Source organism: Bombus flavifrons, chromosome 9 (assembly GCF_040668555.2).
Source record: "Bombus flavifrons isolate JBK064 chromosome 9, iyBomFlav1_principal, whole genome shotgun sequence".
NCBI lineage: Eukaryota > Metazoa > Arthropoda > Insecta > Hymenoptera > Apidae > Bombus > Bombus flavifrons.
This window is the reverse complement of record NC_138450.1, coordinates 14,282,512-14,302,217: the sequence shown is the minus strand read 5'-3', so window position 1 is coordinate 14,302,217 and position 19,706 is coordinate 14,282,512. Positions and strand designations below refer to the sequence as shown.

Sequence of the window (19,706 nt, the reverse complement as noted above, 5' to 3'; positions counted from 1 at the left end):
TGAAAATATACAGAAGTATATTCATTTACGCAAAGAATACACAAAATATGCAACAAGTGCATATATCGAAAGCGTGCTGTAACGATGAAACGTTTATTAGCCACGCGTGATGATTACACATAGTTAAAATTGCAATAAGCTATGGGCATTTATTTAATATACATACGTGTGTGTGTGCGTATATCGGATTTTTTTTTGATAATAATATATTATAATAAATCTCTTATTTAATACCAATAGCTAAATAGCAGGTGCGTAGTATTTATAGCTTAGAATATATCTGTGACCATAATTATTCGCATAAATAAATAAATAATCGAAAAAAATATATATGATTTGCAAATAAAGAGGATCAGCAAATACACCAAAGTTTAAGAAGATTCTTAGTTTCTCTGAAATATCCTAAGCTTCCTTTTATATCCTCAAATTCTCTTAAACTCGATTCAAATAATCATTGCGTAAATCATTCTCTTCTCTGTTATATCACAACTTGGTTTAGTTGGTCGATTTCATTAGTTGGTCATTTATGCATCGTTAACGTTACATTCATTCGTTATAGCGATACTATGTTAGCGCTGTAAGAGCAAAAGATGTGTTTTATTTTCATAAAAATATTGGGACGCCCGATGATCTCGTATAGAACGACACAAATAAATTGTGCATGCGTTTAAAACTTATTCAACGTGTAAATATAAGCAAGATATATATATATAACAAGAGTGGCACGAATGCCATAAATCAAACGCAATAACGTTTCTTGATATTTTCAGTCGTATCTATTCGTTGGTTTCTTTCGATAACGTTTCATTGGAAATGAAAAAAGAGGAAAGAATTAACTTAAGATACTATACACAGTTAGGAACATAAATGTCGTTCAGCTCTTTCAAACGGAATAACTTTTCCTTAAATTGGACCAAACGACATTTTTTGAAAAGTCAGAAGGACTAGTTTATTGGACGGACGCGTAAAACAAATTTTGCGAAGGTACATTTAAAAGATTGAAAAAAAGAAAAAAACGTAGATCGGTTGATATCGTATCGTAATGAACGATCACGACGTTGAAATTTCATATAGACGAAACTCACGTTCGATAATCTGCAACATCGCTTCATCCATATTTTATCGATACATATCGCTATTCATGGATCGCATCGATCATTACCATAATCTGCTCGAGCACGAGCACACGCCATAAATTGGAGAAACATTGGCAAATGTTTCGTAGCAGATCTTGCGTGTACTAATTCGCGTACTCTTCTGCCAACGTTTCCCTAATTTATGATACTGAAAGAATCGATGTGTGTGTGGCGAACGGGGTGTTTCTCACCTAGGAACCTATCGTAGAGTCTGTTTCAACGACCGAACACGAATATCGGAGGAACATCTCGACGAAGCAAACTCGAAGGGGTGGGTCGATCAGCCGGCGCGACGCGGCGCGGCACGGCGCGGCTTGGCGGAGCGATGGCATCCCGTACGATGAATCAGAGTATGGGGTGAATTTGATGGAACACCGGTTGCTCGTCTTTAAAGCGAAATTCCCTGCACCGACGGCAGGGTGAGTCACCTTGTGTGTGCAGGGCCAGAACCAATCGTAGGAGCGCGGCGTTCCTGTTGGAGATGAGGTGCGACTGTTGCTATACGCGGTGTGTGTGGTGGTACAGGTGGGTGGTGGCAGGGCCGTCGCGGAAGGGGGTGCACCGGGGGCTCTCTAGACTAGATCGATAATGCATCTGTTGGCGGGCGTAGTTCCTCTTAGTCAGCGGCGATCGCTCCTGCGGCCAGATATCCTACTACGAACTCGCTTGCTTCTTCGACTTGTGAGTACTATCGCCCTTTCTCCAACGATCACCAACGTCTTATACTTCGCGTTTACCAATTGCCACAGTTTTTTTCTCCTTTGCGTTCTATCTCGTTGCATTTTCTGTTCTGTTGCAGCACGTTATCGCGTCGTGAGAACAAGAAAGAAAAAAGAGAAGCGACGTGGGATCGAAAACGGTAGTAGAATCGATCGTCACGAAGTCTTATCTCGATGTTTGATCTTTGATGCTTTGAAACGGTTTTTGTTCCTTCTGTAGCAAGCGGATCGTGTATCGTTAACGCATAGGGTCAAGCCGATCGTGTTTCGCCTACGAACCGATGGTCGTTTAACGTAACTGGCGATGCAAGTACCATCGATATATATATATATATATACGTTGCCTGCGTATATTTAGTTCGTCGCGAAAATAATTCGAAATTCGTTGAAAGAAAACGCGTTAAATTGCCAGGTGAATTTTATACGTTTCGCTGTGAGTGCCGGAGTGTCGCTTATTTCTGTAGGACACGGTACATGCATGTGTACGTAATTAGTATTTTATTAAAAAAAAGAAACAAAATTATGTAAACGCTTTGTGCTGCATTTACTGTCATAGCGTTAAGAAATATTACAGAGTTTACAAATACTACTAGTTCTTTTAATTTAAATACTTGGACGCTAGAACTAATTTCCTGTAAACTGTAATCTAAGTATTCGTAAATAATCGTGTAGATAAAGTTACGTTTCTAAGTAACGTTGATCTTGCAAAGAAACAGTTCGTGGTTTCCGATCGATTCGATGATTGCAGCGTGAATCAATTTCGACGAACTTTGTCGTTTTTCGTCACCGGTGATCGTCTCTTCAACGCGTTAATCATGAAAATTATATTTTTCTGTTTTCGTTTGCCGACCGTCGTTTCCATAATTCGACTATCCTCGGTTGTTCGAGCTGCGCTTTATCGCTGTGTTAATTTTCTAAGGCCACGACTTCGTCCAAGCGAGTTTATCTCTTCGTACGATGTGTCCAAGTATACTTAAATCGTTAGCTAGTTCGGAATATCATTTTCTTTCGCTACGTTTAGTTGATTCGAATTTACGAACATTTAAAGATATTAACTGTACGATATTTACAGGATTAGTGCGCGACAGATGCATTTAAAAAACGACATTGACGTAAACTTTAGCTGTTGTTATTATTAACTGGTTGTTTATCGATATGAATTGTTCGCAGAGCCTCTTCAGCATGCACTGATCCACGAACCGGATAATGTAGCGGACAGCGAGGATTCCGAAGACGAATGGAACTATTATCGTATTGATCCGAACAAAGAAAAAGATTCCGTAACGCCTGTCGACGAACCCCAGGAAACGAAAAACGTGGAAGAAGAAACCGACGTACCAGAATTAACTGTGGAAGATATCGAGTCGAAAATCCAGTCTGAAGGCATAGAGGAAGATATTAAATGCGAAAGTCCGAAAGAGGAATCGCCTAAGCTTATTAACACAGAGGTATTTTTCGATTTTAATAGAAAATTTTTCATTTCCACTATGTGTATATTTACTTCTACCCTCGTCGATGATAATCCGCTATTTGTTTATTTACGATGCCACGGCATCGTAACATCGTTGCTAGGTCCGATTCGAATCGGTATTTCGTTCGATCCGTTTTATTTCTTTCGTTATATTTCGTTCTATTTTGTCGTTAAATTTAACATTTCGCTGGATCTTCATTAACGTGATACTATTACGTTTTAACGGAAAATCATTTTTTGCAAATAGATTAGCACCGAAGATAGAATGGAAGAGAAACCGATAAAATTGGAGGATCATTGCGCAGAGGAGCAAGATCAGCCGAAGGACGTGGATTTTCAATTGAATCCTAACGCGGCAGAATTCATTCCCATTTCACCGGAGTTTTTGGGAACAAGAATGAATTTCGTCAAGGATTATCCTGTTTCTGGCTCACCTTTCAAACAAGTTCCACAGATGGACGACATACAGGTACCCAGTCAGAGCGAATTCGAGAAAGAAGTGTGCCAGCGACCAAGAGAAGTCGAGGTCGAAGAGAAAGAGTACCAAAATGGCGATAACGTGTCGTGTCGTACCAACGACTATACAGATTTTATGGCCGATCAACAAAAGGCGACCAGTATATCCGGGAATATGGACGATTCTGAAATATCGTCGACGAAAGCTGAATTTGGAGACGAATCGGCAGTCAGCTTCTTAACAGCTAGCGAATTCCACAGAACAGGTATCTCTGCGATAGACGAATCTTTCTCAAGCTCCGACCGCGAGTACGACATCGCTAAAGACCCGATGGCTATGTCCTTCACGCCCAGCGACTTCGAAGCGGCGTTCGACAAAAGCGTCGACTTGAATGCCGTTCATAATCTAAGCAACACCGATTTGGAGGATAAGAATGGCATTATGGAAAAAGAGGAAGAAGAATTCCTGGCAGAATCACCGAACATGCGAGTTGACTCGAATAACGTAATAACCAGCGGACCCACAACTGAGGGATTGCTAGATAAGAAGCCAGCATTTTCCGACAAGCTCGTTGACGTATTCGCGAATCTGTCTTTGCAACGAGAAAATTGCCAAGATACTTTCATCGGTCACGCTGACGAATCAGAAACCAACGGCGTTGATTTCTTAAATCTGCGATCAGAGTCTTCCCAATTGGAACAAGAAGAAACCGTGAAATACGATCATCATTCCCCATTGACCGAGAATTATTCCGCGGAATTCGAGTCGAAGAAAGAACCCGTTTCCATTGATAACGAACAACCATTATCGCCTTTGAGCGCCGACATAGACGAAACCAAGCTCATAGACGAAGCTAGCGAGGACACTGCCGCTCTTGCTGGAAGCGATCTTCAAAAAGATATTTGCTCGAACGAGGCTGATACTCCCTCGTCCTTGTCACCAGTTCCCGATGCGATGGAAAATGATTCGGTGATAGCAACCACGGAGAGCGCGCAAGTTCAGTCTTCCACACAGGTTCGATCTTCGTTACACGCGGATGCTCCGGAATTTATACCCTCTCAATACAACTTCCAATCGTATGGTATGGAAAGCAACGAAGTGGTTTCCCAATCGTCTGCCGCCGAAACGATTGACGTTTGTCAAATGCCACGTACAGAAGAAACTGCTGATTCTTATCAAGCGTATTCCACAGAAGCTGGCGACGCGTTCGAACTGGTTCAACAGGATATAGTTTCAAACGTACAGTTCGATGAGAAGGAAGTCGACGATTCAGTATGCACGAAATCACCGGTGCAGGGAGTGAATTTATTAGATTTTGCCGAAGAACAGCAGGATGTTTGCGTAAAACATCCTGCCTCTTTGATGACACCATCCCTTTCTCCCCAGGAACTTCCGGAAAAACCCGTTGACGATATTGTTTGCTCTATGGAATGCCCTATCGATATTGGCCAAAAACTAGATGTAACCGAATCGAAAGACGTTACTGTGGAGGATGAAGCGGAGGAAACAAGGAACTCGATAGAGGAACCGATGGAACCAACGATATCGACAGAAGCGATGATGGAAGCGGTAGAGCCAAAGGCGGAGCCAGTTGAAGAATTTACTTTGAATTTGTCCGATTCTATGCAAGAATTCACAGGTTTGGAGAACCAATTGCAACCTACGGAAGAAGAGATTCTTAAATCCGAAGTTGTTAATGATCTTGAGGAAGAAATTATAAAGAAGGAAGAATCGAGAAATGTCACCGCAGAACTAGAAAAGCTCGCAGAACCTGTAGTCGAAGTAGAATGCATGATACAAGAAAGACAGGAAATCGAAGAACTTTTGCCGGAAGTTGATAAATCGGAAATCAACGGTGAGCCAGAAACAGAAATCGAACAATTAAAATTGGAAGAGCCAAAAGTGGATCAGATAGAAGTTAAAGAGCCAGAAATTAAAGATCCGGAAGTTGAGGAGTCAGAAATTAAAGAACCAGAAGTTAACGAAGCTGAAATTAAAGAACCAGAAATTATGGAGCCAGAAATTAAAGAACCAGAAGTCAATGAAGCAGAAATTAAAGAACCAGAAATTATGGAGTCAGAAATTAAAGAACCAGAAGTTAAGGAGTTAGAAATTAAAGAACCAGATGTTAAAGAATTAGAAATTAAAGAACCAGAAGTTATTAAAGAAACAGAAATTAAAGAACCGGAAGTTAAGGAGTTAGAAATTAAAGAACCAGATGTTAAAGAATTAGAAATTAAAGAACCAGAAGTTAAAGAAACAGAAATTAAAGAACCAGAAGTTAAAGAAACAGAAATTATGGAGTCTGAAATTAAAGATCTAAAAATTACGGAGTCAGAGATCAAAGAACCAGAAATTATGGCGTCAGAGATTAAAGAACCAGAAGTTAAAAAGCCAGAAGACGTTAAGGAACTGGGAGAAGTCAAGGAATTGGAAATAGAAAAGACAGTCCAAGTTTCAGAAAACAAAATCGTCGAAGCAGCTGCAACGGCGGCCGTGACCGCTGCAGCAGTCACAGCTGGTGCAGTTGCGGCACAAAGCAAAACGAAATCAAAGGTATCCGCAGCAAAACCAATGAAATCTTCTTCGAAGACACCTGCACCGAAATCAGTGCCAACGTCCCCCTCGAAAACTCCAAGTTCCACGACACGTACGTCGACTACGGCAACGAAAAAGCCATCGACACCCTCTCGTCCGAAAGATCTGGACGCTCCGAAGAAATCTACGGTTTCAACCGCTGCAGCGGTCAGCAAACCATCAGTTTCGAAGACCGCTACAAAAACAACGACATCGACTACTACAACGAAACCAACTAGCAGAACCAACGTCAGCAGTGTCTCTAAACCAAAACCTGTCGCCACGACAGCCTCGCCGAAACCGACTTCCACCGATAAGAAACCTACTGCAAACGGTGACGTGAAACCTTTGAGTAAACCAACCGCGACTAAACCTTCTAGCAAAACACCGTCCATAACCAAAACCACGCTAGTCAAAACATCCACTACGCGACTGTCCTCCGGAACAACGACGAAACCGAAACCAGCATCTGCTACCACCACGACCGTCAAATCCAGCACAACTCCAAAATCCAGCAGCACCGCGACCAATGCTTCCAATACTACCACAGCGGCTAGTACGAGACCTAAAACGGCTCCAGCCGTTGGAAATGCTATGAAAACTCGCTTAAACGCCAGCAAGTCCCCGATAATCGATAAACAAGTTAAAGAAACAGCCAACAAGCAGATATCCATGGGGCGAACAAGTACCGCTGCTAGCAAGACGACTCGTTTGTCTACCAGTGCTTCTACCACAACCACGGTAAGACGTGTATCCTCGACAACGAAAACTACCACGGCTGCGTCACCAACCAAGAAATCTACCACTGTAACGAAAGTTTCCAAAACTTCGTCTATGGGAAAAACAACAACCATCGACAAAGGAAAGGTACTGCAGAATGGCGTGTCTGAGATAAACGCGTTAATCGACTCGATGATCGATGACGTACCGAAAAAGGATCTGTCGCCTGTTGTTACTCCAAACGATAACCAGCTGATCATGAGTTCCGATTGAATTTGCGGTAAACAAGACCGATTTCAATCTTAGTTTTATGTCGATCGTACATCACGCACTGATAAACGTTCTATATTTACCAAAAAAAAGAGAAACATCAGAACATCCGCTAAAAAAAAAAAAAGTAGTTTCTTAGGGAATATATAACGAACCGGAAAAAGTTTTTACTATAATTAGCGTAAACTATAAAATATAATATATTAATGTGTATATGTACCGATGAAGTAATAAGTCTGTTTATCTATATCGGCGGAGAAAGATTGTGCGAGAGAAAGAGAATGGATGAAAGCGTGAGAGAGTGAGAGAAAGAAAGAAAGAGAGAGAGAGAGAGAGAGAGAGCGTGCGAGAGAGGGTGGTGTAAGAGAGAATATATACTAAAAAAAAAAAAAGAAAAAGAAAAAATAAAATATATGCTATCGCTTTTGACTGCTTCGATCGTGCTGGAAATGTGATGTCTTGCTGGTAGCAAAAGATATGTAATAAAATCGGAATGCGAGAGAGTGAAAGAGAGAGAGAGAGAGAGAGAGATAAGAAAGAAAAAACGCGAATTAAAAAGCGAGGAAAATATCGAATGTTTTTTTTTTTTTTTTTTTTTTTTTTGTAAATAAATGGACGCATTTCCGGAAGCGGTCTTTGAGATATTAATTGAAAAGGAATGTCCACTCTTGGTGCTGTAACTGGCCTGTAAACATGACATTACACACGCAGCGCGAGTTCACCAAGTCACCAACAGTTAAAATTCGGAATCCGGAGAGAGTGTTACGTCACGCTTGACCGTACGAGTCGGTTTCTTAACATATTCTTAACGTAAATGACGAAGCTGGACGGTTTTTTATACTTTTTAATTTTATATGTGCATTATACTTGATAATAATTAATCGCCGTACTTTTTATAGAAGAAAACTTACATTACACATACATGTAACGCGTATGTACAAATACGTACGCAGGAACATATAAACATAACATATGAACACGAACGTATTCACACATTCGAACATACACATACACATAAACACAAAACGTGGACGACAGGTAACATATATTTATTTTTCTTTGTTTGTTCCTATTCCGAAGTTGAGTATACTGCGAGAGAATATTATAAACTTGTCATTCATTACTACTATTCTTATGTATTCTCTATCCATCTATGTACAGCACTTCTATGAGTTAATGTGATATCTATTATATTAAATAAATTCGAACAAATACGAAACGAAAGGACAATTTATATGTGTAACACGTGAAAATCAACTATACACATAGCGTGGAAAAATGCGAGCAACGATGAAAGAAGAGGGATTTATTCAAAAGAATGATTGCGATACGAGGAAAAGAATCGATTACCCTGCTAGGACCATTTCGTTGCTCGGTTTTAAAGGTGCGACTGAATTATACATTCAACAGGTATTCGATCTTTATTACCACTAAACGATACGAATAAAGAAGTAAAGAAAATTCTCAATGCTATTTATGACAGTCCCACGGAATTTTTAACTACCAAAACAACATTACGGTGTAAAACAAAACCCGCATATTCTTTTATTTATGTTTCTGATATTATCATCCTTTCTGTTTCTTTCTCTTTTCGTATACAGACTAGTTGTTGGTACCCGGCATTGCTCAGGTCTATCTGTTTAGAAATTTATCCCACAGCCTCTTTATACGCTACGTTAATACGTAGTGTGTTACACACCGATCCATCATGCCTGTACTCAATATTCGGATCTTATTGCATCGCAGAACATCTTTTATCGACCCATTGCGTTCTTATCGACTGATAAAGACGAGTGATCCACACATCTGTTCTGCGTTTTATTTTACGTTGCCACTGACACACTACCTTTCTTTGAATAGTACATCGGGTTCTATTTTCTTAAAAAAAAGTTTCCCGTCATCGTCAGAAGAAAAATGACACCGAAAAGTGAGCGGTATAAACTGCAAGTGTAGTGAATCGAAAAGCCCCAAAAACTATCCTCAAATTAGAAATACAATCGCAAAGCTTGATCGCGATAGCGTTGATGCTGATACAACAGTCGGCAATAGATACCTAACCATAAGGCCCTCGGGCTTCGAGCATCCCCGCCATTGCGTAGGCTGATGAGCCAAACCACTAAAATACATCTACATACATACATATGCATACAATTGCGATGGAAAGTGAAAAATTGCATCAATAAGTTTTATTTTCAGTGAAACGATCAACGTTGTATTGTATCGAGGCTTGTGCCTATTACAATCTGTTTTGAGTATGGGCACGTTTGATACATTTTGTTTCTAACTTAATTTATTGGTTAAAGCTATATCTTAATTTACTATATATCCTCTAGCTCAATTTCTTTCGTTAATCTAAGTCTTATCAGCTAATGCGTTTGTACATATGTATGTTTCTATGATACTATAATGTTGTACGCGAGTATATATATGTTTCCTTAATTAATAATTCTCTGTTTTTGTGTTAGTATTTGGGTATTTAACCGAATGATTAATAACTTGTTCAATGAATTATAAAAGATGGACGACTATTCAAGCATGTTCCATGCGAAATTATAATTTTGGTTTTCCTTCTCGAAAGATGATTACCACTCGAGACTTAGAGTTTGAAACTTCAGAGATATAAGTACAGCCTTGAATCAGTAATTAACTTTCAATGATGGCTATATATCATTTTCGTCTTCTCTTTGATTCTACCCAAACGATCAGAGGTCACGTGATCTTTCGTTCATATAGGATGAATGAGTTTATTCCCATTAAAGAATACGCCACTCTATATACACATATACGCGCGTGTATTACTTTTCACTATTTGAAGGTCAATTTAACTTGTAAGTGCTTCCTTCTGTTCATCGGTGCAAATCACATCTTCGATCATCAACCATACCCTGAGGTGGGTTTACGGTAAAACAGAATCATCGATCCTCTTTCGCTAATTTCATACTATCAGTTATCAATTTTATGTTTCTATTTTCCAAACCTCTATCCGAAAAATATTATATATTATATAATATTAAATATATTAGTAATAAGTAACGGTATTGATATAATTCATTTTTGTTCGTGATTGTACTCATTTTTTCTCTCTTCCATCTTTTTTAGTTTCCATCTTTCATTGCTTTTTCGTACTAATATAATCCCGAAACATTTAAATATTCCTTATTTTTAATTGCAATAACTCAGAAATTAAGATTAGAAATTACTTTTTCTCGCTATATAAATACGTAATTACATCTTATTACAAAACTTAATAAAACTGTACCCTATATACGACTATGTGGACTAGCTTGTATAATTTTTTTTACAGAGAATAATAATATAAATAGCTTTCCAATTGTATGTATGTACATATATTTTATACCTCGTTGTAAAATTTACTGTTTCAAATCTTAGTCTTTTTATATCATTTCGATATAAATTTCGTGTTTAGCTAATAATCTATTACAATTCAGAAAATTATGCAAAATTTAAATAAAGTAAAATAATTCCTTGTTCAGTTCCTATTCCCAAAATAAACAAAACATGTATGTATATTTTTCTAGTTAATAAAAATTAAAATAAGAAAACATTTAAGACAACAGGATTTTGTTCCAATTTAAAAAATGCTTGATATGAATTATTACAATAAATTATCGTGGCGACAAAGCGAATATACTAAAAAAAGCTTGTAAAAAAAAAATAGGGGATTATAAAATAATATGTGAGAAGGAAACAATTCTATTGGACAATAATAACAGCTTTATTTCCTCTCATTTGCCAAAGACTGAAATCACTTTGGTATTTGACGGATTGTTGGATTCATTCCAATTTTTTCACACGTAATCGACATACGTTTTATAAAAGTACACAATTTGACAAAATGTAACCAATATACCGAATATAAAAGTACATAAATTTTCCTCGTATAAAAGATATTAAAGGTCTAATTGAAATAATTTAATTCGCTTGCTACAATATATCAATTACAAAATTCGATTATAACATTGTGTGTGAATTTATACTAAATTTAAACACATTTATTTGAACAAAATATTTAGGTTTATTGTACTGCATACTCTTATATATATTACTTTCCCTCCGTTTTTTTCTATAATATTATTTCTAAAAAACAATTACAATCAGAATTCGATGTAATCCTTCATAAATACTAGATTACAAGCCTTTTTAAAATTAATAAATATATATCTTTAATGTATTAAGAGTACACGGAATTATATATAAAAAGAAAAAGATAACACGTGTCAACTTTTGTGCAAACTATTATTCCACTCCTATAGTTAAAAATTAAATAACTTATGAATGAACACATTATAGTGACAACAAAAGTCATGACTAAACAACTCCTCATCTTTCCCAAGTTCTTAATTTCATTCTTAATTTGAATTATCCATTGTATAAAAACATATTTTGACATTTTCATTTGATTAAATTAATAATAAACAGCTTTAATGAAATTCGATGATATAGCTCAAAATCAAAAATGTTCCCACTATTTACACGGCCAACATATACATATATATATTGCCAACTCTCCATGCGCTAAATTTACCTAAACTGATTAGAACACTATCATCTTTAAGTACAAGGCATTCATGTGCAAAAATTTTTACTTAGCCTATAGTTTACATAGGCAAAATAGTAAAGGAATAAATGCCCCAAGAGCTACAAAGACTGGTAACATTACTGAGGAATCATCGATTGAATAAGGATCTGGAGTTCTGGGGCCACTTGTATGTCGACTACGAACTGTAGACTCCTCCTCATCTTCTTGTATATTGTGATATTCTTCCGGTTCTTGAGGAATCGGGCCCAACTGTGGTACATCTAAATAACATTGACATAGTTATAACATTTACTTTAGAAGCTCTTAAATATCACAAATTTAGATAATACCTTCTATATTTCCTTTTACTACAGCAATAGCGTTTATCTTTGGGTTGTCTCTGTAACCCTACAATTAATTATCGAAGGTTAATGTACTTATAGTTGGATTAAATTGTATAAATGAAAAATAAATATAAGTATAATACTTTTATAAATTCAACTCTAATTTTTCCAGCTAATATATCAGACTCTTCATCATTGTATATTAACTTCCCAGCTTGAACTTTAAATGGAATATATTCATCATGTGCTACACCACGTCCAACTCTCTCAAAGATATCTAAGTCAGTAACAACAGTATGATCTCCATTTAATACAACATCAAACACCTAAAACATGTTTCAGAAAACAGTACTCTGTTAAAATCATATTTGGTAATAAGAAATTATTTAGTATTACATCGTAATTACAAAACTAAATGTTACCTTCATATTAGGAGAGTTGAAATAAACTTCACAGAACTTTAATATCATAACATAATCTCCATCCTCGCTGATTGGAATATCATATCCAAATGTACTATGATGATATCGTTCAGTTTGATATAAGATCTGATCAACTGCATTTACTCGTCCAATAATTAACTGCTTGCCATAATCGGATCCTGTTCCAACTTTACTCATTAAAGGATCTTTGGTATAACGAATTCCATAACTATCAGTATGTGCTTCTCCACCAGCATTTATTGCATATATTACTTCTAAACTTTGCAAACTTTGTACACAAAGCACAAATAATAACGTTGATATTGTCAGAAAGTATACTTCCCATAACACAGCCATTTTTATTTATTAAATAATAATGTTCAACTGTCTCTGTGCAAAAATATAATCATAACTTCTTAAAATGATCACTAACCGGCAAATGAGGTTATATCTAAAATAGTGATACATTTAAAGCTAGCAACATGTTTATATTATACATAAAGGAATGTTTATATCATTCGATTGAATTAAATTCTGTATTGAGAAAAATCAAAGTATTACACTCTATCTGTTTTGTCAACAAATATCATTACTATTAGGTCACGAATTATGTATATATTTCTAACCATGTATTGATATAGTCACGTTAGTTACGTGGCTGATGAACACATTGTTAGGTGCGCACATGAAACTGCCTTTAGTGATATGCTACAAAATATAATGTTTCATATCAATAAAGATTTAATCTCCACAAAATATACACCAAACTTTTATATTTATTTAATGGAAGACAATTTATCTGGTATAAATACATATTATTACGATTTTTCTTAAATGGTTCTTGATACATATTCTGCAAATCATCATCCTCTATAGAAACTTGGACGCCTTGTATATAAATTTCATTTAAATACTTTTATATCTTCTATATTTATAACGAAGTACTAATCATATAAATCAATTATTCATTTCTTCTGTGAGTGAAATGGAGGCCAAATTGTTTATGTTGTTATGAATATTATCAATGTTTTCTATGAAACTAAAACAGTGAGAATTCTACCACGCAGTATACTTTCAAATAATGATTTCGTTTGTGATAAAATGTGCAAACTTTTTTATTGATATTTGAATACTAACGAAACATGTTCCATACCACGTTTGATACTTATATGTACCTATGTAGTTTGCCTATATTAAATTATAAAGAGAGGTAGTTTATACGTAGGTATGTGTCTGTGTCCAAGGTTATCTCAGAAACTATTCAATCGACTTGGATAATTTTTTCATTGTTGGAAAATACACAAAATTTGCTCCAGATAGACATAAGCTATATTTTATTACGCTTACTTCTCAAGGAACCGAAAAATGAGCATAATGCGATCGGATTAAATCGAAATCAGATTAAAGCAGCTTGGTTTTCACTGCACGATTGCGCTTTGTTTCACCGACTGTTGATAGTTACTTCCTACAAATATTTCTTGAATACTATTTACTATATTGATTTCTATTACAAATGATAATAAGCTTAGAATCGCGAAATTAAATTCATATCAGTTTCCCCCAGTTTTATGCGGACGAAATAGCGGGCAATAATTAATATTTTTATAACCGTGGTATAAGAAAAGACACGAAGAAATATGTACTATTCATGAGAAATATGTACTATCAGATACTATTGTTGTACTATGTTGTACTATGTTCTGATCAGAGACTGACAAGAGTAGGGAGATCGCCGATGCATATGAGAAAAATTCTGTCAGAAGTAGACTTCACTTATTTCCGTCTCTAACAGTTGAACGGTCGAACGAAATTCATATTTCTTCCTCCGGTATGTTTAGTGGGAGGAACGTGTAGGTACTTGCATATATATATGATTGTGGGTTTATTATTATTATTATTAATTACGTTACAGGCCGGTAGTATCGTGAACAGTATTGAGCTATTTTCCACAACAAATAATATTTTTAATGTCAATATATTGATAAAAATGACACGAGTAACATTTTTACATCCGGATCTTGGCATAGGAGGAGCAGAAAGATTGGTAGTTGATGCTGCATTATCTTTAAAAAAACAAGGTTATGAGGTTAATTTCGTGACAACTCATCACGATTCGGAACATTGTTTCTCTGAAACAAAAGATGGAACAATTCCTGTTACGGTTGTTGGAAGTTGGTTGCCCAGGCATATCTTGGGTAGATTCTTTGCACTTTTTGCTTATATTCGTATGGTGAGCTCATTTCTTAAGAAATAAGACATATGTGTATAGATGATTTTCACATACTGTGTTGTATTTTTTTCTAGATATATGCAGCTAGCTACATCGTTTTCTGTGAAAATCGACCAGACATTGTATTCTGTGATCTAGTTTCTGCATGCATCCCTATTCTTCGGTTACGAATTCCATACATAATTTTTTATTGTCATTATCCAGATCAATTACTTTCACGGCCAGAGGGTCTTAGTAAACAATTGTATCGTATACCCCTTAATTATCTGGAAGAAATAACAACTGGAATGGCACATAAAATATTTGTAAATAGTCTATATACACGTTCAGTGTTTAAGGATACTTTTAAGAGATTAACTATTGAACCTGAGGTTTTATATCCCTCTATCAATACAGACTATTTTGATAAAGCTCGAATAATACCTTTAGAAAGAGTACTTGATAAAAAGTTACCACCAAATAGTACTATATTACTATCTATCAACAGATATGAACGTAAAAAAAATTTGGGGCTAGCAATAGAGGCACTAGCAGAGCTCAAAAAGTACTTAAAAGAAGAAGAATACAAAAAAGTATATTTAATTATGGCTGGTGGATATGATAAAAGAGTTGAAGAAAATGTAGAACATTATTTGGAATTAATAGGTCTTGCTGATGAGCTAAATGTTACAGATAAAATAATATTTCTTCGTTCTCCTTCAGATATTGATAAAGTATCTATTTTATATCATTGTATGGTTTTATTATATACGCCTCCAAATGAACATTTTGGTATTGTACCACTTGAAGCAATGTACATGAGTAAACCAGTAATTGCACATAATTCTGGTGGTCCAAAAGAATCTGTTGTTTCTGGAATTACTGGATTTTTGGTTGATTTATCTGGTGATGCATTTGCTCTGAAAATAGCTGATTTAATTAAAAATCCAGAATATGTTCAGCAATTTGGTGATGCAGGCAAAATTAGATTTATGGAAACTTTCAGTTCTGCTGCATTTAGTGCTCAATTGAACAAAACAATTGAAGACTTAATTGACAATAAGAAAGTAAAGTAAAATTGTAATTATTGAACTTTTATACATAGCAGATAAAAATTTAAATTGTTACAATTTTACTATATATTTTTTATGACGTAAATTAATGAGAAAAAATTAACAAAGAAATGAGAATCATATTATACGACTTTAAATTTCGTAGTAAAATGTATTGATTGTATCAATCGCAATATTTTCTTAATTACCAAATTTTTAATATGTGAATTATAATTTGCTACATTATTTGCTAATATAATCATTATTTTATTTTGTGAAATCACAAAAAAGTTATGTTCCTTTTTTTCATATTATTCACTTTTTAAAATATTTTAAAATATTAATTTTCATTTTAAAATATTGAAGACTTAAGCTTAATTAATATTTTTATTTATTATATATGCGGAATTATAAATTTTTTTTATTTATTACCTATATTTATTGTGTACACAATTTATGTTAAATTTGGTAAAACAACAGCAATTATCTAGAGCAGATATAAAAACGGTTTATATATGCATATAAATAAATTGCAACCTATTACGTTTATAACAGGATATAAATTGAAAAATTGCTCAATATATTGACTATTATGTAATTTTAAGTTAAATAATCATAAGTTTCATAATATTATTTAACATGAATGTTTCAACAAAACTGCAATATATTATATAGTTTTCAACATAATAATCAGTATATTAATTTCATGTTATTGTCTTTTTTAAGTTGTATTTATTAGGTAAAATCTAAAAATAAGAAGTTAGTCCATTAATTGTAAACTATCAAGTTTTTCACTGGAATAAAAACCTGCTTTAACTTGTCTTCCACCGAAAAAGCGTCCATTTAAATCAACCACAGCTTTAATAGCACTTTCTATTCTCTTAAATTCCACGAAGATTCTAACAGCTTCTTCTGGAGCAGCTTCTGTTACTTCATGAATAATAACACGCGCTACATCGCCATATTTCGTATTACATTCGTCTTTAACTTCAGGTTCAAGATCATCATCCACTTCTCCAGGACCAACCATATTACGTAATAATACAACCTAATTAATAATATATTTTGTAATAAAAAATGTTTTAACATATGTATTATGTTCCTTTTGATGTATATTTTACGAAAAATATATTTACTTTTCTATACTTTATGCACAAATTTACGTAAAAATTAAAAACTTCATGAGAATTATAACTTCACGAAGTAAAAATATTATTATTAAACTTGAATCTCAAATACCATATTCAAATACTAATACTACAAGACTCAAATGAAATTAATTTTTTTCTTACCTTACTCGGACATTTCATTATTTCAGTAATGCTAGGTTCTTCCGAAGGTTGTAAAGGTGCAACTTGCTGTTGTGTTGGAGGTGGAGAAACAGCAACAGGTGGTGGTGGTGGCATAAGTTGTTCTCTTTCTCCAACAATTCTTCCACCTCGTTTACTAGTTTTTTCTACTTGTAAAGCAACAGACATTCCTTGTTCCTTTTTACCAAGTCCTTGTCCTTCTTTGAAACCATATTTAGCCATTATTTTTGCTGCTACTGATGATGTAGCATAACCTATACTAGTTGGTGGTCTTGGTGTTGGAGGTGGAAGCTCAGAAGATTCTTGTAGGGAAGGTGGTGGTGCTATAGCTGCTCCCCCGGCAATACCTCTTGATGTAGGAGTTCTTTCCTCATCTCTTTCAGGGGGAATCATTGTACTATTCCCAGAGGAAGCCTGAAACAAATATGCACATTATTTGTAAAAATATGTGAACCACACATTCTATTTTTCTCAATTATATATATAGTGAACTTAATATATTACCTGTGTATCTTCAAAACGTGAACTGTCTCGTCTACGTTTACGCATTTCAGTCTCTTGATCGTGTTCTCTATCACGTAAATCTCTTAGTTCTTTAACAACTTTGTCATATTCATTAGGCCACATAGGATCATATTCATTTATTACATTCCAATCAAATTCACCTCCTACTCCAATACTGCTAACAGTACCAGAAGAGAGTGGATTATTATGTGGCCCATCATCTTCTCTTTCTGTGTTCCGATTGGCTTTTGACTTTAAATCTATCACAGGTGCTAATACTGCTGTTGCTTTTCTATATTGTTCGCGTTTTGGCTAAAAATATGGTACAGCAATAATATTAAATACCACTATCATCTAGTCATTGTTATAGAAGATCACATACCTGTGTAGTTGCAGCCTTTTTTAATTGTAGTTGAGATTGTAATAATTTGATACTAGATGACCATCCAACTACTTTTTCCGACGTTCTGTGTTTGTCAAAATCGTCGTATAGAGACATTGTCTTTAATTTAATTTTTATATATTACGAATATATTTATTAAAACATACTACACTTAACCTTAAATTATCAAGTACTACTGAAGTACTAACAAACGATTGCGTACCAAACAAATACAATTTAAAACAGCTTTAAAATGTATATTATTTAATTCTGCAATTAAAATTGAAAACACTGTTTAATTATAAAGTTGTACAAATTTAACATTTTTCAAATATTTTAATATTTCACACAGTGGATATGCTTACTTCTCCTAGTACATACATATGCATGCGTAGTCACAATAAACGATTTTTAAGAAAAAGTATCTTATACGACTTTTATTTCCAAAGTTATTATTAAAGCTTAATAATTCATAGCACCTTCGCTGATCTCATGCAATTGTTTACTAGGAATATATGTACAAATACAATCAAACTTCAAGAGAGAGTTGACAAAAAATAAAAATGAGATAAAGCCGAAAAATTGTAGGTTATATTTGTAGATTATTATCGTACATAAAAAAATTTAGGATCTAAAAAGTAGAGTAAACAAGGCAACGATATGAATATATGTATATCCAATATACAAATGTTGGTAATAATTTAATATATATTTGTTAGAAACATTAATTATTTTAAATGATACGAATGCACTTTCAAATTGATTTTTTCAAAGTAAATGAGTATCAATATTGAAGTATAGTGTTATAACTTTTTACAGATACTCATTTTATAAATAAAATTACTATGAAACAATTACATTGAACATTATTTATCATTTATAAACATAGTTTTCGTAAGTAATAATTTGTCTCAATATATAGTTAACAACTATCAGTATTATATTTTTTATCAAGTTTTACATAAACATTACATAAAGAGACATTTATTAGAGACAATTATTAGAGAATGTCTTAATATATTCTTAAAATTTTGTATTTATATTTCTGCATTACTCCATGTGCATATTATAAAATGTGAAATTTATAAATCACGTCTTCCAATAAGCGACGGATATATAATGATCGCCATATATATATATAAAACATTGTTTGTTTAATACATACAAATTATTATCTGCTTTTATTACAGACCACTTATTTTTTACTTGATATACTACCAACGATATCAAAACTACAATTCTATTTTTAAAATCAATTTTATTTTATCATTTTTTAATAAGACGTAGAGGTTCACATTTTGTATGAACTCTTTTCAAATTGAATGTAATTTCGGTGTATTCCAGCTGCATTAGGTGATTGGTTGAAATAAGTTATCAACGCAATTTCGAAGATATTGAACCAATAGATGTCGAGGTTGATCACCAGGGATATTCTGAAAATCATATTTGCCTTCTTCAATTTTGTCGGTGATCGGTGTTTACACGAAAAACTATATATTTTAATAAATAATTAATGCATTATGCGATAACTAAAATGATAATTTCGGTAAAAATATTAATAAATAAATAATTTTGTTCAACTTGGTTACGATA

General features: G+C 34.3%; 4 protein-coding genes across 10 annotated transcripts in view; 2 read left to right on the top strand and 2 right to left on the bottom strand.

Annotated features, from left to right (window-relative positions):
• The window catches only part of LOC138183450 (FK506-binding protein 5), a 62,516-nt gene extending 53,942 nt beyond the window's left edge, over nucleotides 1–8,574 (top strand). For all 3 annotated transcript variants that reach the window (XM_069120352.1, XM_069120351.1, XM_069120350.1), the window contains exons 10-11: nucleotides 3,026–3,303; nucleotides 3,574–8,574. In XM_069120352.1, the coding sequence (XP_068976453.1) occupies nucleotides 3,026–3,303; nucleotides 3,574–7,353 (4,058 nt within the window). In that variant the 3' untranslated portion in view covers nucleotides 7,354–8,574. The remainder of the gene's footprint in view (nucleotides 1–3,025; nucleotides 3,304–3,573) is intronic.
• Nucleotides 8,575–11,062: 2,488 nt separating this feature from the next.
• On the bottom strand, nucleotides 11,063–13,775 carry LOC138183463 (malectin-A). Of its 2 annotated transcripts, XM_069120387.1 has the most exons (6): nucleotides 13,479–13,775; nucleotides 13,283–13,364; nucleotides 12,657–13,046; nucleotides 12,378–12,560; nucleotides 12,241–12,298; nucleotides 11,063–12,171 (listed from the first exon to the last, which is right to left on the bottom strand). In XM_069120387.1, exons 3-6 carry the CDS (start codon nucleotides 13,011–13,013, stop codon nucleotides 11,963–11,965), a joined length of 807 nt encoding a protein of 268 aa, XP_068976488.1. In that variant the 5' UTR covers nucleotides 13,014–13,046; nucleotides 13,283–13,364; nucleotides 13,479–13,775; the 3' UTR covers nucleotides 11,063–11,962. The 2 variants fall into 2 exon arrangements, with proteins under 2 accessions (XP_068976488.1, XP_068976486.1); XM_069120385.1 differs by having other exon boundaries at nucleotides 13,283–13,775.
• Nucleotides 13,776–14,033: 258 nt separating this feature from the next.
• Nucleotides 14,034–16,752, top strand: Alg2 (alpha-1,3/1,6-mannosyltransferase Alg2). Of its 3 annotated transcripts, none has more exons than XM_069120377.1 (3): nucleotides 14,034–14,484; nucleotides 14,569–14,886; nucleotides 14,961–16,752. In XM_069120377.1, the coding sequence occupies exons 2-3, from the start codon at nucleotides 14,644–14,646 to the stop codon at nucleotides 15,939–15,941; spliced, it is 1,224 nt and encodes a 407-aa protein (XP_068976478.1). In that variant the 5' UTR covers nucleotides 14,034–14,484; nucleotides 14,569–14,643; the 3' UTR covers nucleotides 15,942–16,752. The 3 variants fall into 3 exon arrangements, with proteins under 3 accessions (XP_068976478.1, XP_068976477.1, XP_068976479.1); XM_069120376.1 differs by having other exon boundaries at nucleotides 14,034–14,506; XM_069120378.1 differs by having other exon boundaries at nucleotides 14,034–14,510.
• Nucleotides 16,333–18,772, bottom strand: Spf45 (splicing factor 45). Of its 2 annotated transcripts, none has more exons than XM_069120380.1 (5): nucleotides 18,479–18,772; nucleotides 18,114–18,404; nucleotides 17,732–18,043; nucleotides 17,210–17,641; nucleotides 16,333–16,965 (listed from the first exon to the last, which is right to left on the bottom strand). In XM_069120380.1, exons 2-5 carry the CDS (start codon nucleotides 18,228–18,230, stop codon nucleotides 16,678–16,680), a joined length of 1,149 nt encoding a protein of 382 aa, XP_068976481.1. In that variant the 5' UTR covers nucleotides 18,231–18,404; nucleotides 18,479–18,772; the 3' UTR covers nucleotides 16,333–16,677. The 2 variants fall into 2 exon arrangements, with proteins under 2 accessions (XP_068976481.1, XP_068976480.1); XM_069120379.1 differs by having other exon boundaries at nucleotides 18,114–18,383.
• Between the last annotated feature and the right edge of the window lie 934 nt (nucleotides 18,773–19,706).